Source organism: Grus americana, chromosome 1, assembly GCF_028858705.1.
Source record: "Grus americana isolate bGruAme1 chromosome 1, bGruAme1.mat, whole genome shotgun sequence".
Taxonomy (NCBI): Eukaryota; Metazoa; Chordata; class Aves; order Gruiformes; family Gruidae; genus Grus; species Grus americana.
Genome location: NC_072852.1, coordinates 25462601 through 25485691, shown reverse-complemented (window position 1 = coordinate 25485691; position 23091 = coordinate 25462601). Strand labels below are relative to the sequence as shown.

Genomic DNA, 23091 nt, shown 5'->3' with positions numbered 1-23091 from the left:
ATTTACGCAAACACTTTTTCATGTATGTATAGTTTCACTGCATTCATGGGGCAACACAGGCATGCAGGTGTCTGCACCAGGAACTTCATTCTGTAGTGCAAAAGGTCTTAAAAATGCTACAGTTCCTATGACAAAACCAGGTATTAAAACACATTTTTTCACCCCAAATAACTATGCTCTATGTTATTTTAACTTTCCTACTGCTTAGCAGCCATCCTTCTGATTTCTGTTTAAGAGGTACATCAAAAATACTGCTGACTTAAAACAGATGATGCAGGGCTTTCCTTCTAATTCTGCAATAGGTTATTTTTATGGATCTGAAAATGGAAGGGTTAGTTCCCAGGTTTGGGTATACAGAACAGGAGGAGCAGGAAGGCAGGAGAAGCCCTGAGCATGACAATAATGACTGTTCTGAGCTCTTTATTTTTAAACAGAAATCTCTAACTAAATCTTGCTTAAAAATGAATGGCACAATATGGCCACACCTGGGAAAACAGTGATTTCCCAGAAAAAGTAATTTGCTTCTTAAAACCAGCTCAATGAGGCCATGCGGTACAAGTGTGACATTTGGAAACGGAGGTATGTGGAAGATCCCAACGTGTATGTGCCTGGTAGGAGGCAGAGTTCCTACTCTGGCCTCTACAGGACCCCATAAGTCAAATACTGGCACATGTGTGAGGCCCCTTTCCATACCTTTGATCTCCGCATAAAGGCAAGAGCGGAGCGAGAGGGCTGGCATTGTGCGAGCTGTGCACTGCTGTCAGCCCTGGGTCCTTCACGTGGCCTCTCTGCGCTTGGTATGACAGGTGGCCTACATGACGTCAGGGAGGATTAGGTTCCTTCTGTGCCCTCTACATGACTGGCATAGATTACTGGCTCCTACAAAGGGATTCAAACATACCTTTCCGAACAAAAAGCAGTATATAAATATGCATGTAACTGGATGCTCAATTTGTATGAGTAATTGCTCTGGTTATATTTGTAAATGAGGCAAATGTGTGTAGAAATGACCCGCTAGAGACACAATTATTTGTGTGCCAAACTGACTTACATGATGAGAAACTGAACACAATGAAATTATCTACATGATTGAGGAATAATAATAATTTGAGATTAACCATATACATTTTTTTGTCCCCAATTCTACTGCATTCTTTCCCTATTCTCATTAATTAACTGGCTTTGTGAACAGAATGTTACAAAAAAGGAAAGAAAAGTAGACAGGTTGTACTTCCACATCTCCTAAGGATTGCTTGGGCTTTAAGAGAAACTAACAAAGAATTCTAGAGGATGGGGGAAAGTGTTTAAAAAAAACCACAACCTAAATAATTTCCTGCATTCCCAAACATCAAAAGATAGCATTAACAAGAGAACAAATTGCATCCTTGCTCTACTGCCTATATTTGTAACTTTTCTGTTATTTACCTCTGAACATTTGGTTTCTTTCACATGCACAGCAGCCACAGTTTCTTTCACTTCAGAAAATGGCGTACTGTGACAATTACCAACAAGAAGAGCATAATAGTAACTAGATTTTTTCATTATTATTTTTAGGAAATCATAAGCCTTCATTGTTGTTACTCTTCACAGTCTGGGTTATTTTGCGCTGTTCCTAGTATTTCTGTTGGTGTTTCAAATACCAAAACACACACAGTGTCCATATAGCCCTCTACGCAATGGCTGGGGAAAGCAATGACAGCTCCTTGTGACTGTGAACATCCCACTTCCTAAAGGGCATTCTGAAAAATGGAGGCTTATGTTGAACATTTTATAAACAGCTTAAAAAAAAAAAAGAAACTTTTTTGGATGAAGTTATTCATAACTCTCTGGCCAGATTAATGAATAGAAGGGTGGATAGCAACATTTTTATAAACATATCTGCCAAATGAACTGCAAGTCTGTGTCTACATTTCCCACCATGGCCCTGAGAAGTTGAGGGATGCCTTCTGGGGAGTGTGCACCTTTGTGCCCAACTATTTAATGTCTAAATCCCCTCTCAATATTAATAGAATTAACCTTTTCCTCAAAATGACCAAGAATCGTCAAGAATGTCCCCCTTCTTTTTGAATCCTTTATTATTTACCTTTTAACTTTTTTATCCCCTTTACCTCTCATCCCCTCTCTCTAAAACGTTCTGCTCAGTACTACCTTCATTTTCTTCTAACATCTCTTGTCTAGTTAGTTTCTTCTTATTTCACTATAAACCAGTATATTTTTCCCTCTTTGCCAAATATTGAGCCTGGTAATCAAAGCTCAAAAACTCTGTTGAATTCACACACTCGAAAAAACCCCAAAGGCCTTTTGCCCCCCACAACCTCCTTCTCCCCTAGATCCACCAAGCGATCAACAGCTCTGTTTCAGGGACCCCAAGGACAGCGCTAAGGTGACCCAGTGAGATCCTTGAATGGAGGCAGGGCATGGGGGCAGAATGTGGTCATTGAACAACGTGCAATTTTGCACATATTTGCAACTATATCAAAAGAAAAGGCCTACTGTGGTCACCTTTAAGTCACTTCCATATATGCACCTATATGGTAAGGAGGGACAAGAGATTTTAAACCGTATCGGTTCAAAATACAGCCACACGAGGCAGTAAATTAGCTTCAGTGCAGGCTTGCTAGGCTACCATCACACCACCAAGAGCTCAGAGTAAAGTCCTCACCCTGTGCCACTCCCCCCGCCCCCCCACTTCTCACTTCAGTTGTGAGCCCAGGAGATGGCCTTGTAACACCATGACTTACAGCCTCCTTTTGCGGTTGGAATTTGTAACTTCCACAAGCGGTGATTTTAGATCCTATTCAGACCGGACACTCGCTGTCAGTTGTGACAGTAACAACTCCTCTTGGCCTCAACTGCGTCTTCACAACAAGGGGAAGAATGTGGAGAAGCAAAACCAAACCCCAGACTAGGAAATTCCTTCAATCCAGGAAGAATATCCTCCAGAATTTGGAAAATGTTTCCTTGGTCAGATCCAGAGCCTCCCTGAAGTACAGTTGACACCTGTAGTTTACCACTGTAGTACTGTTACTCTAGCGCAGTTCAGACCTTGGCCTGTGGGAAAGGTGTGTGGGACAGCTGAAAAGCAAGGGGGATGTAAAAATACAAGGATCCTGAAAGCCTGACTATAACCTGGTCGCCTCTTCAGACCAAGCAACACCACTCAGCGAATGTGAAAAAGGCAACAGGGCTCCAGCAACACCTCCCCTCTCTCCGGAGCACTGCATCCCTGGGTGACCTGACTCGCAATATTCCCCTGAGCTTGTGGCAAAGGTATTTTTCAGTCTCATCTTTATCGCTAACTTCAACATCAACATATCCAGGCTAATGGTAAAAGACTTTGACATCTCCTTCTCATAGATATTCTATGTAATTTGGAGAGTTTGTCACGTTACCTAACAGAAGTCAATGAATTCCTAGTTTGTTCAGTAATTTTTTCCTTAGGCTTTTGAGTCTTAAGTGCCTCACCAAGGACCTTTTGGGGCAGCTCCACAGCACAATATATTAACAAGAGGTATTCTAGATTAACTGGATTTGATATGAGGTCATCCCTTTGAATGCAAGATTGGGCCTACTTTTTTTCTTTTTTATAAAACACAAGAGCATTTATACAATTCAAGGAAAAGAAAAAGTCCACACATAACTAAATAAAAAAAATTCTAGAACATCATCCAAACAAAAATGTTACAATTGGTTATCTTATGAATAAAGCGAATATGAAGATAGCAAAATAACAATAGAGATTTTTCCTTTTATTTAGCATGCATGTTTTTTTAAAAAATATGTAATAACGTAAGCTTGCAAGTGTTATATTTCAAAGTACAGAACTGCTGAAAGTTTCTAGAACCATACAGTCTAGCATGTCTGGCGTTTTTCTATATTCGTAATTTTATTTCTTGGAAGGTCATTAATATAATAATATTAGTCTTTTTTTGCTATGATTGGAAAATAAGATGGTCTTACAATCATGTTGTGAGGGAAGAGAACGCAGACTTGTGAGACAAAGGATTTTTATTGACAGCGATAATGACAATATTTGATAATTTCTTCCTTGCTTTTTTAAAGGAAAGATATTTTACTATGATACTCTAATAAAAATATTCTAATAGCTGAGTTTTGCTTTTATGTGTCGAAGAGCTCCAACAGGTACCCTTTTTAGTTTTCATTTATACCACACAAACATTGCATAAGCAATAGTAAATCAAACAGAGATTTAGCAAGCAAGGGATTAAATAAGCAAGATTGAGTCCTGAAGTAAGAAATCAATAAAAGATATTTGAGTATGATGCTGTTACTTGTTGCTTATCCTGTACATTTGAACAATTTATCCAAATGATGGAAAGGCCCTTACAAAGAGTATCTAAGTTACAATCCTTGCTCTTCCACAACTGAAAAAGTGCATTTCTAAGCTTTGCTTTGAGAGTTACTCATTGCTTGAGGGAAATGAAATGCCCTCTAAGGGTTGTAGTGGCTGTTTAAATACTCCGTGTAAAACTATAATGAATCTCTGTAGGAAAGCAAAATGTCAACAATAAAAAATGTGAGCTAACAAAACCCCTACTTTTTGAATTATTATGAACACTAGAAAAAATAAATTAAAAGGGTTGTACTTACGGGAACGTCAACATATTTTGCAGCTGCTTTCACCTTTAGAAAATTAAAAATGAAACAACACACAGTAAGTGCTTATTACTACAGATTGTGCACAATTTCAGAATTATGCACAGAAAGAAGAACAGAACCATTGTGAATCCAAACACTTACAGTGAATGAAACTAATGACGAGAAGAAAGTGCCTTCGTCGTATCTTGACAATTTAGACAGCACACCTTCTAACACTGAAACAACCTGGAGGAAAAGCACAGAGAAAAATCTAAATGCACAGTATGAAAAGTAAATATTTTGAATGAGAATGTGAGTTTTTCTTCCTCAGATTTTTATTGTTCAGCAGGGCAATGCAAACTGTAAATTTTATCACTTTCTCCATTGCACAAAGTGCTAAAATCAAGGACAACATTCTTTCCTCAGCTTCACCTATCAATTGAACTGATTGGGTCAAATCACTACAGAAACAGAAACCCAGCCCAAAAATTCTCCTGATGTGGGCCTGCTACTGAACACAACTTTGCTGCCTCTGGAACACGTGGCTCAATATGAGAGTGTGTGTACCCAGCATGTATTTTGGGTAGAAAACACATGTTATTTTCCAGCACCACAGTTTCTAAGATCACAGCTTCAAAGATGATGGAGCATGATTGTTAAAGCCGATTATCTCGGTATCATGTTCCTCTTATCTTTGCTCTTGAATAGAAACCTAGCCTTGATGTCACCCAACAGTGTAATAGCAGTAGTGTTTTCCGTCAGCTTATCTTCAGCAGCGGCATGTGCTGTTCAGCTGCTACTACATGGCCAAGAAGGGGCAAGGAAATGTAGGCCCCAAATTTCTTGTACGGCGTGCTTCCTCGCCCCCATACCTTCACCTGCGATTCTCTGAGGAGCGTGACTCCTCAGCTAGTGGCATCAAAAGGTGTTTTTGCCAACATTTATTTCTGACAAAAAAAATCTTATTAATTGCATTAATTATAGCCTTTATGTTTAAACTCCCCCAAATTAGCCTTAAAGCAAACAAATTCCCTTCTCACGTCCCTCTGTGATGCTATGTTGCTCAAGTCATTCATGGTATATAACATAAAATATCTGTCAGCCATCGTATTCGTGTGCATTTATTTTACACGTATGAATTGCTTTCCAGTTTATATAAAGATTGTTTTAAAAGTCATCCCTTGCTCCCAACACAGTCATTCCCACAACCACGAGTATCGTTTTATGAGTGTGAGGACAGAACAAAATTCCATCTGGCATGCTGTTAATGGGCACTGTAACAGTGTCACAACAGTGTCACCTCCAGAGGAACTGAGATCATCACTTTACAATAAGCCCTGCTCTTAACAGTTCAAGGAGCAGGAGCAAGTGCAAACTTACATTTGTCATTTATCAATCTAACCTGTCATATTTACAGTGATTAATTAAGACACCAGTACGTAGGTGCCGATCAAGAAATAAAACCACATCATGAGCTACTGGAGAGAATGGCAGTTGCTTCTGCACACCACGCACAGGATAATTACAGTCCCTTTATTAGACCAGATACCAGCTTTCTGCTTTGCCGTTGCATGCCTGTGAGAAGCTGCTGTTCATACTTTATCTCATTTTATCTGACTGGCAAGGATATTTTCTGCAGAAGGGTGTTCAATCTTACTGTGCAAAGACCTGCTATGGAAGGGGCTGATCTCACAGACAACATGGTGTCCACAGTGCCAACAAATGGTTCTGATACAAGCGGGACACAAAAAGAACAGAGAACAAAACATTGCAGTGTCAAGATGTCCATTTAAATGAAAGGTTTAGTTACGAAGCTGGAGACTTGTTTTCTGAGATCTCAGTGTACAGACATGTAAAGCTCTAAGAGCATTTCTGCATATATCTCGCATTCTCTGAATTGGTTACCCTGAGACACACTGTGCTTTGTTTCCCTGTTTTCTACCATTCCTGTGATTTGTTAAATGCTTTAGCTTGGTAAGTCTTGCATACAAAATGCACAGTATAGCCTTTACCAAGTACAGTCTCACTGAAGTGAAAGTACTCTTTTCATTTTCATAGATGACTTGCAACTAAACCCAATGATTGAAACACTTATTTCACTGGAACGCAAAGGCAATAATAGAGAGGCAAAGGCTAAAAAATAATGAAAATATATTAGATGAACAAAAATGAACACACATGGATATCATGCACATTGATGTGCATTTTTCCTGGCCAAAACCAGGAGTGAAACATCAACTTCCTCTGCACCCTCAGAGGCTTTCCGCCTTGAAACAGAAGCAATCAGGATGTCATTGGCATTTCACATCTCAAGTGAGGAGAGACTGGTTAAGCTTCTAATGATCAGCCAGTGACACAAAATATTTGCTTCCCCTTCCAAGATTTCAACCTCTGGTAATAGTATAATAATGCAAATCCCTCTGTAGAATTTCTTGTATGTATACCCAGGAGGAATATTACTATTTTCTTCCTTCTTCTATAATCTCAGATATTAAAAAAAATAATCAAAAGGTTTAACTTTTAATAGCATGATTTGCTCTGATTAAATTCCCCTTTCTTCCTCTTCAGTAACACTAAAACCATAAACTGACAGGTTAGTTCAGAGTGATGACAGGCAGCATGTAAAACTCAAAATTGTCCAGTTGAACCATTTGTAGTTATGTTTACATCAAAACTTCACTTTAGAAAAAAATGTGTGGTTTCTACACATTTCTCAGTAAGTGGACACATTTTGCTTAAACTTCTACAATGATTCTACAAAGCCTTCCTCTTCAACTCCTGTGCAAGCATGGTGGGTGTCAATCCGAAAGGAGATTCCCGCTGCCCCCATCCCCGCCAGCCAGCTGTGACAAGTGAAACCGAAGGCATAATGAAAATATGACCGGACTCTTATTTGTTTTTTATGTGACCAACTCACAAATTGTAAATGCATGGCTTATTTCCCCTGCTTTGAAAATCAGATATTTCTGGGTAGTTTGCAATGCACAGATAACAAAACTTCTTATAAAATCTTTCTTTTCTGTCCTTACTTGCTGGGTCCTTCAAACTATTATCGACTGAAAACTTTTCTTTTCTATCAAGCACTTAAGACTTTTACTGGAGTAGAAGTGCTACAGTAACACAAGACATTGTTTAAGTTTTCTTCCCTTATTCTCCAAGATCCTACATCATGTCAAAACTTTTTTTTTTTTAAATATAAAAACCTACAAAGTCAATTTCAAGAAATAACAACTTATAACATATTTTTAAATGAAATGGTTCGTGCAACAAAAATCTCATTAAAAAGTTATACTGACACTCTGGATGTTGTCCATCTCTAAATACAAAATTTAAATACTACTTAGTGATAGGAAGAAAGTTTTCATGTGAAAAATTAAACAAAAAATAAAACATGCTATTACTTAAGATAATATTAACATAATCAAGTCCTACCAGTTCTACTAGCTGCTAGCAGCTCTTATCTATAACAGAAATACAGAAGAGAAACTTATCTGATTAGCAGGTTGCACTGAAATTGTTTACCTAATGAGTTATAAAAATTATTTTTGTAAATTCAATATTATCTGCATGACTATTATTTACAAATCATGTTGTTGTCCCCTCCAATCTCACTGTGTATAGAAAAACTGTGTGATATGTAAAGACACTTTAGAAGTTCAATTATTAGAGATACATTTTCTGCTTTATTACAAATTAAAATCTAAATAGTTTTACCTTTGAAACGAGAAGTGAAATAATTTCTTTAACAGTTTCTTCAATCAAGTCATCTATTTTTGAATGGTATTGTTGCTGTATTTCAAAAGATAAAGAAGCATTAGCATGTATATGAACACACACTTTTGTCATAAGTCATAAATGGTACAAAGCTGATAACCCTGCCAGATCAGATTTACTTAAAATTATCATTTCGAACATCAGAAGAACAAACCCTTGAAAACGATCCACCCAATCAACACTTTCTTACATTCTGTGTTGAAAATTTTCCCATGTACACTGTTGAGTTAAGCAGCTAATAGGGTTATTATTTAGATGAATTGAGTTCTTATTCTTATTCAGGCGAAGGAATGTGAAGGATACTTTTTGTCTTCTCCTATATAATTAAGGTGGCCATGTATTTTTTTTCTAAAGGGTTGGTTTAGCTGGAGAAGCAAAAAGACTAGAATAAGATTTAATTAATACAGCATTTCATGTCTGACAACTCTCATTCATAAGTTATTTTAAATGTCCTCTAGAAATAAAATGGGCTCCAATTGTTCGTCCTAAAAGAGCCTTTCTGTTAGCACAGTTAGCTGCAGTTTATACAAATCTTACAATATGCTCAAGCAAGGGCAAAATTAAAATTTCATCAACAAAGTAGAATAGATGGTAACAAATTAATAGGCCATAAAAGGCATAATAAAACAGACTTCATTCTCCATAGCCTTTTTCTTGTGCTTCTTCATAAAAAAGGTGCCTTTAAGTAAATGCTTTTAAAATAAATCTGGAAGACTTTTTAGACAATACTACAGAGTTCCCTCCCAAAATTAACAGGAACTAGGGATCCCATTCTGTTAAGGAGGCACATCAATTTAAACAGTAATTCTTCCTTCAGAAACATTTATCTGACAGCAAAGATTGTCCCCAATAGCCACTTCACAGAAAATGTGACTTGTAAAGACTAACCCTGTCTTCATAGTTCAAGGCTACTTGGAACAGCTAACAGCATAATGCTCAGAGTAAAAGTACTGAGGTCAGTATAAACATTAGCCTAACTTAGCAGCTGCCAGCTGAATAGTTTTCAGAGTTGTAAGTTTTTAAAGGCTATTTTTCATCTGTCTCAGAGTTGCCATACAAACCAAAACATTAAATCTGATCTGCTCAATATATTTAGGAATGATTTGCTAAACAGCACAACTACCAAACCTGTGTTTAAATTAAGAGAGAATAAAACTATGAGATACTATGAGTGTTTGCCCACACGTACGTATCTGTTACAGGTATCAACTCCAAGCGGGTTAATTTTTGGGTTTAATTTCTTTTAAAGTTTAAAATCACTTGGAAAATGTGAATACACATCTCGGACAAACAGCAGCAAACATCCTGGAATAGTGAAAGAGCTTATTAGAAATACATCAGAGAACTGTCCACAATTCCAGATATATTTTAGTCTAACCATATTAATGTCTTGATCAAGATAATATTCTCTTGATCTGCTAAGGACTTAAATGACCCCAAACTGCCTGTGACATCTGTCACTTACACAGCCTTCAGAAGGCAATGGTTTCTTACTCTCTGAAAACAGTAATTACTCTCCCACAAATGCATGTCAAAACTATGCATATTCCTAAGATCCATGAAAACTCTCAGCTGTCCCTCCCATAAAGTGTCTGCAACTTTACCTCCACAGCACATTAAATTAATGGATCTATGTATATTCTAAGATGAGTTCCTACAGTTTTGCTTCCCCCCCCCCCCCCGGGCAAATATAATTTTGCAGGAATGGAATATAATCAGTAACTTCACTGTGTGACCACGAAAAACAAGAACTAAATAAAATTATTCAAAAGTCACAAGCTTCCAAAATTATGACTTTTTTTAGAAATAATTTTTGAATTTTTGAATCTGAATTTTTTTCAGGATTTATTTTGCAAACCATGAGATCATAATTTTTTTAACCCACTCCTCCCCAATGCCAACTTCTACTAAAACAAAACTTCAGATCCTCATGGAAGATTATCTGACTCCAGAAGACAGCCTTTAAGAAGATGGCAAATATCATAGAATTAATGATAAAATCGTATGAGCTAACAAGGTTGTATGCACGATCCTGAAATCAGCACTTGTAGGACTTTTCTACTTCTGCCAAGCTTGCTCAATGAGAGCAGACAAATCCTCGCCCCTTTTCCAAACACATTTATGGATAGTTGTGCCTTTATGTTCCTCTGCTGGCTGAAGTGACCGCAGTCCACATGGAGTCTGAATCCAGCCAAGTCAGCTCCCACAGCTAAATTATTTGAATACACATTGTGGAGATTTTCAGCATCATCCCAAAGCCCCTGAAGGAGGTAATGTAGGACACAGCTCTGCATTTCCAGCTGCCCTAGAGTAACTCCCAGTAAAATACGAAATATAGCTGCAGCTGTAGGAGGTACACAGAAGAAAACTGCGCTTAGTGGTGAAGTGTGTCATGAGATGTAACCAAACAGGACTGGCTTTTGAGGACAATCCGCCTGGCTTCCAAGTGTGGTTCTCTGCTCCTACTAGCATTTGGAAGGAGGCAAAGTATTTTAGTGCCTTTTGACATTTGTGCTTTTGGGGAACAGAGGAGTTTGTTCCTAAATCCTGTGGTGATGAGCTGAGAACTGTAACTTGCTCAATTCCACAATATATTCAATTTTCTTTTCTATTTTACCTTACTGCGACCCAATATTGGAGGTGGCTTTTTTAATTACTTAGGTATTTTGGTTTCTGTTTTGTTTAAAAGATTTTCAAGCTAGCTTTCCCTTGTTTGTTTTAAGGTTGAACGGCTGTAAAAATAAATTGCACATGATCATCTGAACAGAATCTGCTACTGCCAACGTATAACATTACAATATTCTATACATATTAAATTGTCTCTGCACTTTTACTGTCAAATTGGCTAAACTCCCCTCGTACTTGTGCAGTTAAACGAGCCTCCTCCTTGAATTGTATGAAGGAAAATAGCTTCAGAAACAAAGTCCATTGAACTAAAGCCCACTTTCCCCTAAAATTTTCTACAGATATACATAGCACTGGCTGTGGCACATTCCACTGAAATGGCATGTCAATCATTTTTCCCCAAATTGAAAAGTATGTCTCTCTTCTTTTATAAGCATGATAGAGTACTGAGAGGCTGGAATTCTGAGACAACTAAAGTAGCTTCTGTACATGTTTTGCTATGAAGCACTCAACAGTATAGACCAATGGCATTTACTCTGTTCTTGCTACCCAGTTACACAAAACGACAAATAAGCTGTGACTCAGATCTAAGGTCCTGCTTGTATCTAACAATTTGTCAACCTAAGTGGCCTCAGAAACATTTTCTACTTGATTCTTGCCTCCAGCAATATTTCCTGTGTGATTCTTACCTATCATACTCAAAAAGGTGAATGTTGCCAGAATACTGCAGCATCTAGATCACAAAGTTATAAGTTAACAGGTTTTAAACTATTTATCAGAAATAACAAAGGCCAAAAAAATCTCTGGATTGAACGTTGTGTGACAGAAAAGGTTTCCTTTGCTGCTGCTATTCATTTGACTTGGGATCCATGGACTGTAAAGGAGTAGCACTTGTTGGCTTCTGGTTCAGGAAAGAAGGATGTGGAATTCTGCTCACCGTATAACTACCCAAGATTACATACACTGAAACTAAGAAGCCAGGCAGGCAACTGTTTGAGAAACAGCAGCAACCAAAATGTTACTCAGCTGTCTTGCTGCACCCTTCCCCTGTACTCCATGAACTGCCATTCTGGTTGTCCATGAAACAGGCTGCAGGCACCAACAGTTAGTATGAGATAAGGCAATTCTCCCCTGGACCTGCTTCTCAAACCCTCCTAAGGCAATTGCCACCTGAGCTCTCTTTAAACACAAGGTAATGCTTGCACCTGTAGCCAAATTCTGCTGTGCTTCTCCTAGGTTTTAAGATGATATCCAGAAGGCAAGGATATCATCTCCTGAATGGCACTTGGCAACTCTTTATGAGAGTGGACTTAACTGGAAGACATTTTGGAGAATGGTGAGCAGTGCATGAAGTAATGTAGGAAAACCTGCGGATTCAATCAAATTTAAACACTAACCTCAAGGTGCTGTATTAGTAACCATGACCACAATGCCCTAATTACATGATAAGTAAGAATTCCCTCCTCTCTGACAACACAGGGTGAAAACGTCCACATGTGACTCTACTTGAACAAGGTATACAACTGCTCAGAGCTCTGTATAGGGAATGAAAAGAGCATGCTGCATTCAAGATGTTTGAGTCTAACTATCTCATTAAATAGCACTTTCCACCACTTGCAGAATAAATTCAAGAAATTGTCCGATGGATATTCAGTGTTGAGTTTTAGGTGAATGAACAGGCCTTTCAAAAAATGTTAACTCTGGCTGTATGGAATGTTTTTCTTGCTTGGCAGAAAAGACAATGTTTGAGACTAAAATTAAGATGAAGGAGGACAAGGGAAAGAAAGGTAATATGGAAAACATTTCAAGACCAAGTGGCTAAGCAGGAGTAATTGGAAATGCCAGAACTGCTATAGAGGAGCCAGAGGTGCAACTGTTTATGCTATGAGATGATCTCCTGACTGCTTTAGCAGATGGGCAGATTCCAGAAGTATCTCACCCAACAAATCTTGAAGCATTTCAAACAACCACGATACCAACTACAAGCAACTGAAAAGCCTATTTTTTCTTAATCTTCGAAAAAAGCCTTGGGAATGGAAGAAACCGATAGACAAGAATTCAAATTTATGAAAAAGAAGGAAGTTTCCACATTATCTGATAATTTCTGATACGTGAAGAATTTGAGATTCCTTTGGTTTATTAGATGAATTGGGATGAAGAATAATTTGGGGACCTTGAAAGAAGTACGTATTTCATCACAGGCATGCTAAATCGTCAAACTCTTGCACTGAAACGAAGCATTGGGATCGTTTGGGGTCATGGTCAGGCCTAGTAGGGAACAAGGATTATACTTCTGTTCTGGAGTTGTGAAGAGTGTATGATGGAGCTCGAAAATCTAGAGAAAGGGAAGATTTCAGAAGAGAATCTGGTGAGGGTCTGCAGTCCAGAAGGTAACTGCAAATGCTGACTTTGGCTCTGAGGGAACTGGCTGACAGTGCAGGTGAGAGGAATGTGGAGAATAAAGCTGCACCATCTGTCTGCAGGTCTTTATGGACGTACTGGTATTGCCTGTCCCAAAGACGGGTGTGCACATGTGTGTTTCCACATTACTGCTCGGACATTAAGTAAAAGATGAAATGGCAGCGTCAGCCTCAGGCAAAGAGTTGTTAGTTGTGGTTTACTTCTGATGAGCCTAAAAACAAATTGTTTGTTGCTCCTTTGCCTCATTGAGAGGTGAGAGTCCAAAACTTTGTGACCCTGAATTTGAAAAGCAGAAGAGTGAAGAATTAATCTGGAACCAGCTTAGAGGATGAACAAGGAAAGAACTGAGAAGCCGATGATCAGTCTGTAGCAAGGTCAGGCTGTAAAGGAATTCTGAGTGCTAGGATAACAAATTAACATGAAAAGCAATATTACCATTTAAAATAAAAAGTGGTTGTTAATAATTAAAGAAAAAATGTGGGTTAAAAAACAATGAAAAGAAACTTACCCATTGACTAGCAAACTGGTTCACATCACGGAAAACCAAAAGGAAAAATAAAGATGACAGGGTAGAACAGGAAAATGATGAATGTCTCATTGGATTGGGGAAAAAAAAAAGACAATTATATTGAATACGCTAACTTGAAAAGATGAGGCAATAAAATGAAGAGCACAGTACAGAAATGGAAAAATCAATAGGAACAATATGACCAAATAATGTAAATGTGACACTGCCCACAGCCAACATACTTTTTTGTTGCCAAAATCTGACAAACACTTTTACCCTCTCTCCAAAACCAAATCTAACAAAATTACACTGCTAATGCATTAGCATAGCAAGAACAGTTTTAATTTTATGCTGGTGGTCTCGCCAGTCTACGTAGTATGCTCTTTTCACTTCACAGATTATTCCTGCCGAGAGTGACACCATGGGAAGGACAGTAGTCAGTGAAGTCTAAATATTCTTCGAAAGCACATCAGTGCTCCGTTGTGGAGTATCTACAGTCCTGGCAGCAGACTCCTGCCAAAACGGCCCCTGTCCTTGGAGACCAAATAAAAAGTCCCATTAAATTACCTGATATCTTCTTTCCTCTATTTTCAGCATGTATACAGGCATGAATGCTGGATATATGAGCCATTTAAAAACAAACCTTACTCATTTAAAACCTGGCTGCAAAGGACAATGTTTTGGCTCTATTTTACTACTACAAAAGAGTCCTGAAGTGGGCTGTTTCTCTGCCGCAACCCAAGAGAAATTCCTGGAGGGGCTGTGAGTCAAGAAATCTCCTGAACGTTCAACACTCACAGGTCAAAGCAAATAAATTACAGAAGCACTCTGTGTCTTCTCTGGTGGAAGATGAGGGGTTGTGCCTTGCATGATGCTTCTAGGGAGCACCCTATGCATGCTCCTGTACAAACAGAGCTACGTGACACATTTCAGCTAGTTTGAAATGAATCTACTAAGGATTGTCTGCAGCGTGAGATGTTTCAGATTAACCAAACATAGGAATTAAACATACAAATTTCCACTTACCTCTTGCCCTCCATCCAGTATGCAGAGTTTAGCCGTCTGTTTTTTGGCATCAACTAAGACATTAAACATTGTACACAGAGAAAAAGGGATACGCAAGTCCGTCGATTTGTTTGTCTTTTGCAGCTTGAGTTCAAATGCAATTCTTGTTCTATCAAAACACAATTCATAACATGAGTCTTTGATAATTCTGAACAACCAGGGCACAAACGTACAAACCTTACTAAACGTGTTGTCTTAGCAATGTACATGCATGTGAAAACATCTTAGAAATAAAATTCTGTAAGTGCAGAATATCCACCCCCCATTCAATAAACAATTGCATTGATGGTAATCTCAAGGTTCTGCACTGCTTCAGCTAATTTAGTCGAATAATAAAAGTATTATCTTCTTGCCTACTAGATAACAATATCCTTGTATGATGACTAAGAGCAATTTAAAGCAATGAAAATACCCCACGTTATCCAGCTCTTCTATGTTAAAATGTAGTTTATCACACCAAATACTTGCTTCTAAGAAATATAATTAAAACAATCTTCTTCTGGCTTTAACAGAAAAGAGAATTTTATTGAAGAAAAGGAGTTTATTATTAAGCAAATATATTTATATTGAAAAGTAAGATGTATCAGGAGACACATAATACAAAAAACCTATTTTCTTCTCACAGCAGCGTAAATAAGGAGCAATGTCACTGAAATAAATTATGATAGATCAGAATACATTAAGGTAATGTTTTATCTCCACCCTTATTTTTAAATGTGGGTACCACAATCTGACACAATATTTTAAGAAGATGGGAACAGAAGCATCCAATTTCAATTCTAAAAAGTCTTATAGATCATATTAGTATAACAATAAGAGTTATAATAGAATAGTTCTGTCATTCTTTTCTGAGTTGCTACTGTCTAATACAATCCACCCTATGGATATAATTTACTTTCTTTTTTGCCTGACGGATGGTCTCTTTGACAACACTAAAACATATTTAGTGTATTAACACTAGTATGTTATGTATTATCTCTAAAATAATAATACATTTTATGTATTGACACTAGGATCATTCTGTAATATTCATTAAACCTTGATTTATTGTCACCACAATCTTATTCTCTACAAAAGCAAACAGCAATGATGTCAGGATTGGTATCACAGACCAAAGACCGATCCATAAGGAATTATTTTTGTAATGCCTCTGTGTTAGTAATTCTGTTCTCAGCTTCTGGTTGTGAACCTTGCAGTGAGCTATTTTTAACCTATTTTGTATGTGCCATTAAAATCCACACAGCCAAATCTGTATGGTGCAAAGTTTTAGATAATGACAACATGTGGCATTAGATTTATTGCCTAGGACAAACACAAATATTTACATTAACACAAATGTCCTTCCCACATTAATCTCTAAAAACCTTTAAAAAAGACATGAATTTGAAAAGATTCATTTTTCAATGAATTATTTTAACTAGTACTAATGATATACATCTTTGATAGTTACTCTTGATAGAGTTCCAGTGTAAAGATTTTTTTCATTTTTTTCCAGACTTGAAGTCAATATAAGCAATATATTACTGCATCTCAATGCTACTCCCTTTATGGTTTTTAAGACTAAAATTACACTGATAGTCTTCCAGTCCTTTAAGATTTCACCATTTTTCTAAGATTTGTTAGATATTTGTAGCTGACTGAGCTCCGATGCCAAATTCTTTAGAACAGATGGATGTAAGCTTACATGACTTCAATTTTAATAGATATTGTCTCATATCTTCCTTTGCTACAAAGTTTAAACTTTTATTCCATTCACTATATCATCCCCCTTCCAAAATCAAATAGAAATGTTTGTGAAATGCTTCTTCTCTACCTTTTTTTACCATCACTATAGCTCTAGTAATAGGCTCATATACTAAGCCTGAGGTTCTTCTTGTTGCTACTACATTTAACAGAAAATAATAAAATACTATGTTATCGGATTGTCGTGGTTTAATCCGGCAGGCAGCTAAAACAACCACACAGCTGTCTGCTCACTCCCCTGCCTCAGTGGGAAGAGAACTGAAAATAAATAAAGGTAAAACTCATGGGTTGAGATAAAGACAGTTTAATAGGACAGAAAAGGAAGAGGATAATACTACTAAAACTACTACTACTACTACTACTACTACTACTACTACTACTACTGATATACAAAACAAGTGATGCACAGCACAATTGCTCACCACCTGAAACCAATGGTCAGCTAGTTCTCAAGCCAAACCATCTCCTGGCCTACCCCTCAGTTATACACTCAGCATGACATCATATGGTATGGAATATCCCTTTGGCCAGTTTGGGTCAGCTGTCCTGGCTGTGCCCCCTCCCAGCTTTTTGTGCACCCCCACCTTCTTGTTGGCAGGGCAGTGTGAGAAGCTGAAAAGTCCTTGACTGCTTGGCAGCAACTAAAATATCAGTGTGTCATCAACATTATTCTCATCCTAAATACAAACCACAGTGCTATACCAGCTGCTAGGAAGAAAATTAGCTCCATCCCTGCTGAAACCAGGACATAGATTTAACCTCACTGGACATTAAAGGTTCTCTGTTTCTCTAGTCTTCCTTATCAATGTTGTATATTTTCTGATTGACACTATTAAACTGTCTACAAACTTACTTTATTTTTTCTCCATTCTTCTATTTATTTAAAAAACATAATCAGTATTCTTATGTGTATAGACTAAGCTTTCTCTATATGTGGGATCATGGCTTCTGAAGCACCTAATAGGAAATCCCTGTAAATTTTCTAGACATTCAGACATTTCTTCTAAACTCAATGATATGTACTGAAAGCTATGGCAGAAATCTTTTTAGATCACCTATGCTGAATTTAAAAGAATATACCCAAAATTATAAGATACAGCTCAAGAAAAAAGGAACACTATATTTTCTATAATTTCCAAAAGCTTAGCAATGTAAAACTTAGTTTCAGTTGGATGACTTACAGATAGCTTTCTTTTGATTACTGTATAAATGCAGAAATGCTGTGAACTCTTCAGTTTGCAAAATATTTCTTAAAGAGAGTACTCTAAACTAATGACAAGTTAAGTAGTATTATTAACTGAACATAAAGAATAATAGAGTAATGGAGAATGGTAATGTACAAAAAGAAAAAGGATATCTTCGACTAGAATTCTGAGATTTGTTAATATTTGCCACAAGGATGGAATAGAGAGAGATTTGTTTTATTCACTTCCAAGGGTCTATTCACAACATATGTAGAAATTCTCCTTGGTATTTCCTAGATGTTGACAAATTGCTGATTGCCAGATGTTGAGAAACACACACAAGTCATGATCTTTTTACAGTTGCCCTGATTACTATGACAGGATTTTGGTACAGATGTACCTCTGCAAGCCAGTATGGCTGTTTCTATGTTAACTTTCAAATCTCTCCCAATTTTTAATTGATCATTTCAACTGTACCTTTTAACGCAGGCTTCTATCATGTCAGTAGCCATGAGTTTAAGCCTCTGCTCTAAATGGTGGGCAAATTCTGGTTCTGGCCAGTGAAGATCAAAAACAAACATCTGCAGAGCATCCAGTTTCCAGAAAAGATCTTCTGATGTAGCTGAGCCATTGCTATAAGAAACAAAACAAAACAAAGTCCCCAAGAAACAAGATAAATGTATGGATGTCTATCCCAGTTGCGACAGTATTATCTAAGGTAATAAGATTTCCTTATCACACCATCTTCCTCCTTCACTTCACTGTCTCTCACAGCACAGTTGGTCTTATTTCAAGAATGTGAAAATGGTGATGGAAAATTTAAAATAATTCCTATTAGGGTGAAAAAAGTAAAGTTTTCTCATGTGTTAGCTGAGAAATATGACAGGCTACGGAGGTAGATGGGATGATGGGGAACATGGAAAATGAAGTAGCTCAAATTTCAGATTGAGACAGGAAAAATAAAGGGTACAGGAATTATTAATTAGTAAGGACCTTTTCAAAACAGTGAAGACTTTGCACATACGTTTTATTGCCTTCACAACTCTGGTAGATAAGCCTACCAAAGAAATGAGGATGCTAGTAGTAATATTGTAAAAGAGATACCCAGATAAATTGTCCCTTGATAAATGCTCATTAATTCTAACTGAGGGAATAACATCAGGTCCCGGTAGAAAAAAGAGAACAGAAACTATTTAAAGAAATTTGTGCACAAACAAAACAGGGGATTAATATGGCCCTATGTCATCTCAGATTGTCTATGTAGTTTTAAAGTTCTTCTTCCACCCCGAACTGATTGCTAAATTTAAAGACATCTGCTTGTGATAAGATACAATTTAAGGCTAATCTTAGCAGTAACTACAGTTACACTTCCACTGTCATTGTGGATTAATTACATTTTCATGATGCATTGTATTGCAAGGCCTGGGTTACTGTTTAAGGACAGTTCTACTACGCAGCATGGCATTCCAGACTGTTAGTGACACAAGCAACCACAACCCAGCCTGACAGTCCCAGTTCAAATCCACATAGTTTAAATACGTCACTACTGCCATTTTCTTTCTTCTGCCTCATGACAGAAGAACATAATTATCAAAGCGTTAAGGGATCCCAACTCTCATGGAAGGAGTCAGTGAGTGCTGAATGTGCTCAGAACAGAGTCAGATTAAAAAACCAAATGAAAACAATAGAAAGGACCTCTAATATCTGACCACCTAATGCACCCTCAGACAGCAGCAGCACTACCGGTTCACACCAGGTTAGCCGAGCCAGTGGGCGAAGTGAAGCAAAGCACAGCTCATGTTCAGGGCTCGGAAGAGGCAGCACGGATATAGCAGAACTGCTTCGGTCCCACAGCACCCCATCACCTTCCAGACCCACCCAACTGCCCTCTTGCCCCGCTGCCTTTACGCTACCACGACTTCAGAGCCATCGCTGTGTTCTGCAATGCCGTCTCAGTGCCGAAAGGTGCCGCTGGGCCAGGAGAAGGGCTGGGCAGTGGGTGGCAAGCTGGGAGCACCCGCCTAAGGAAAAGGCTGGCTCCGAGCGACGGACCCCGACTTCGGCTTTGGTTTTAAATGACACAAGTTTTGGTATCTTCACTATGCATGAGAGGACATTCCATAGTTTTAGACCGGCTTTTTCGATATCATGCATATTTCCCCCATTTATTTTAAACAGCAATTGTTAATTTTACATTGTATCACGCTCCTGAAGGAAAACAGCAGAAACAGGAAAAAGGCCCGTGGGAGTGCTAAGGTTACAACTTGCATAGGGACGTGACCTGTTCAGGTTGGACACAAAGTTTAATTAAGAAATAGAAATAACAAACCACCAAAACTTCTCAGAAAGTTTATAACCCTGTTAGACTGTTTCTTAAGTTATATGATAAGCAAATATTGAAGATTTCATTATATCCATTGTGCACACTGGCAGTGAGTGAGGTTGCAGATGCTACATTATACATGTTATTTGATTCAAAAATGACTAAGTCCATTTTTGAGACAGCTGGGATAAAAGAAGATGGCAAATTATAGAGTGATAGAAATGGGAACAATCTCAGTATATATTTTACAGTTGATAAGGACATGTTTTCTAGAAAACAAACCATACTTTCTCAAGAAACAGAACTACCATTTTTCATCACCAGATCACACAACTTAACCATTTTTTTATTCTTCCATAGTTTTTTTCTTTTTTGCCTAATGGCATTCCAAATGAAATTCTTTAGGACTCAGGAGGACTAACGTGCTCTCAATAAGATCAATGTATTCTTACACACGTTCACTCCCTGGTAGTCACTTAATTTGGTTTCATTAGACTACCAAATAAAGTTTCACAATTATGATAAATGTAATAATAGATACAGGTTCATGACACACTAATTCCTTCTCTGAGAAACACTAATTCATTCATTCTCTTTTCATATCATTTTAAGCTCCCATTCTTCAATTTTTTATTCAGTATTGTCCAATGACATTCAAATTTGACTAACATATTATATTAATAAGATGGAGAAGGAAAGTGCTACAACAGAAACTATTTCTTCCTAGTTCACACATTCAGACACAAACGTCTAATTTGTTTGTTAAATGCTGCAGAAAACTGTGATTTCAATCACCTTGTTACTGGTATTTGTACCAGATACTTGTTTTATTTTGATTTTAGGATTTTTCCTGGTCCTTGTTCAGTAAAAGCATTAGAAATGGTATTAATTATCAGCAGGCACCTCAATTCCCTGAAGTGGTTGTACAGCCTATAGATTTTCTTTCCCTACTAGGAGCTGGTTATATCACTTCAGGGTTTAATACTCCATAAAATGTAACATGAAGAAGAGCCAAACTCAGTTTTTACCTCCTCCTGGCAGCAGGAGGAATTCCTGCATTCAAATCAAACCACCAAAGCATTTGACTCTACATCCATAATTACAGAACCATTTTTTTTGGTCAAGGGACAGGACACATTCTTCGCTATTGAAAAGTTTTTATTTGAACATGTATGGTAAAACTACCTCAATCTAATGAATGGAATAATATTGCTCTACAAGGAAACTGAACTGGTACTCTTTCTTAAAAAAATATATATTCAATATAGTTACCTATATTTTTAAAATTAAGCACAAACTCCAGTGTTTTGCTGGTCAAAACTTAAGCTTTCAGCACTACTTCTTTGTGCCAAAGGTACTATCTAGCTGTCCATTCTTTTTAATAAGTCATGGCAGTAAGAGAAGGTTTCTAATGATTAAAAGAGGCAAATATTATGCCCATTCTAGTTATTTTTTGAAATGGAAATTTAACTTTGTATTTGGACACACTTTGCCTGGGAGAGTGGACAAGGTATCTCCAGAGGTCCATTTTAACCTAAATAATTTTATGGCTTTATGCCTTGTGTCATACAGAACACAGGGGGAAAAAAAAAAGGTCCAAGACCCTGCAAAATATTCAACTTAAGAGCTGCATCCAGCCTCCTAAGTAATTCACTTATCCACCGAGAGCTGAGAGAGGCAGCCTCCCACTAGGCTTGCCAGCTACCTAAGCAATAGCAATTAGTCAAACAGTCCACTAATAAAGCACACTGGCTGCAAGATCAGCACACACACAACTCCAGAGGAGATGTAGAATATATCATTTCTTGCGTAGATGTGAAACTCCATAGGGTAGCTTGGGATATGAAAATATGGGAGAAATATTAAATATCTAAGGACATTATCAATGAACCACAAGATCCAAAAGCAGCTGGCTTCCATTCTTGTAGAATTTACCAAAGGCAATGATAGCGATTTTATAAATTACTGCAATTATCTTTTTTTTAAGGTTATTACTGAGTTACTACCCATTAGTGTTTTGTGAGGACTGACTCTATATCCTTTGTGAGCCCCCAGCTTGTGAGCTCCAGCTCTACTTCCTTTATGCTTCCTCCAGACATTTAGTCAGGGCTCAGAAAGTCAACTAAGAATTTCTGCAACAGAAACAGATTTTCAATAATTACAGATTCAATGGCGCTTAGCCCCATCTCTCTATTTTCCACCAGCAGATGAGGGGGAAGGATGGAGCAGAACTTTGACAAGTAACAGCTTGTGTATGGTACCTCAAGGATATTTGGGACAGGGTTACCGCACAGTTCCTCTTGCTTAGTTCAAGAGTGAGGCAACCTGAGGATCAAGCAACCAAATCATGTTTCTTAAGTCTCCTTTCTTCCTGCATGTTAGTATTTCTGGAAGGAAAGAAATTTGGCCCACAATATACATTCGTCTTCCAGAACGCTCAATAGGAACTCGCTTTGTTAAAAACTCCTTATTCCACAGAAAGTAGGTCAGCTAAATTTCACTATTCCATCAGTCCTATGGCTATACTTTTAAACACTCATCCTTAAAAACACAGACCATGGCCTCCTACCACTTTAGATGAACAATTAAAATCACCCACAAATCTCACTTAAAAGCCACGTCCAGAAGAGGTAGAGGAATTAAATTTAAAATATGAAATAGAACAAAAATGCAATTTAAAGTACATTTGAATTAATGAATAAGTAAGGAAACTCCCCCTCATTCTGGCTGATTAGAAGCTTTTACAAAATATTCAAACTTTTTTTGCTCTTTAAGCATGTTGTCTTCAGCCAAATGGAACGGTAATCCACAGTGGTCTGTATGTCTAGCCAAGGTGTCCTCTGAGTTGT

At 37.6% G+C, this 23091-nt stretch overlaps 1 protein-coding gene across 12 annotated transcripts in view; it reads right to left on the bottom strand.

The window, feature by feature from the left end:
* CADPS2 (calcium dependent secretion activator 2) overlaps window positions 1-23091 on the bottom strand; it is a 508886-nt gene that overhangs the window by 217221 nt on the left and 268574 nt on the right. For 7 of the 12 annotated variants that reach the window (XR_008574138.1, XR_008574139.1, XR_008574137.1 and 4 more), the window contains 6 exons: window positions 18397-18552; window positions 14954-15101; window positions 13928-13942; window positions 8314-8388; window positions 4762-4845; window positions 4612-4644 (listed from right to left, as the gene is read on the bottom strand). Coding sequence is in view for 8 of the 12 variants with exons in the window: in XM_054803630.1 (XP_054659605.1) it covers window positions 4612-4644; window positions 4762-4845; window positions 8314-8388; window positions 13928-13942; window positions 14954-15101; window positions 18397-18552 (511 nt within the window). In the remaining 4 variants the exon portion in view is untranslated. Of the gene's footprint in view, window positions 1-4611; window positions 4645-4761; window positions 4846-8313; window positions 8389-13927; window positions 14013-14953; window positions 15102-18396; window positions 18553-23091 lie in introns of those variants that run through there. The other 5 variants (XM_054803564.1, XM_054803641.1, XM_054803583.1 and 2 more) reach the window with 3 other exon arrangements.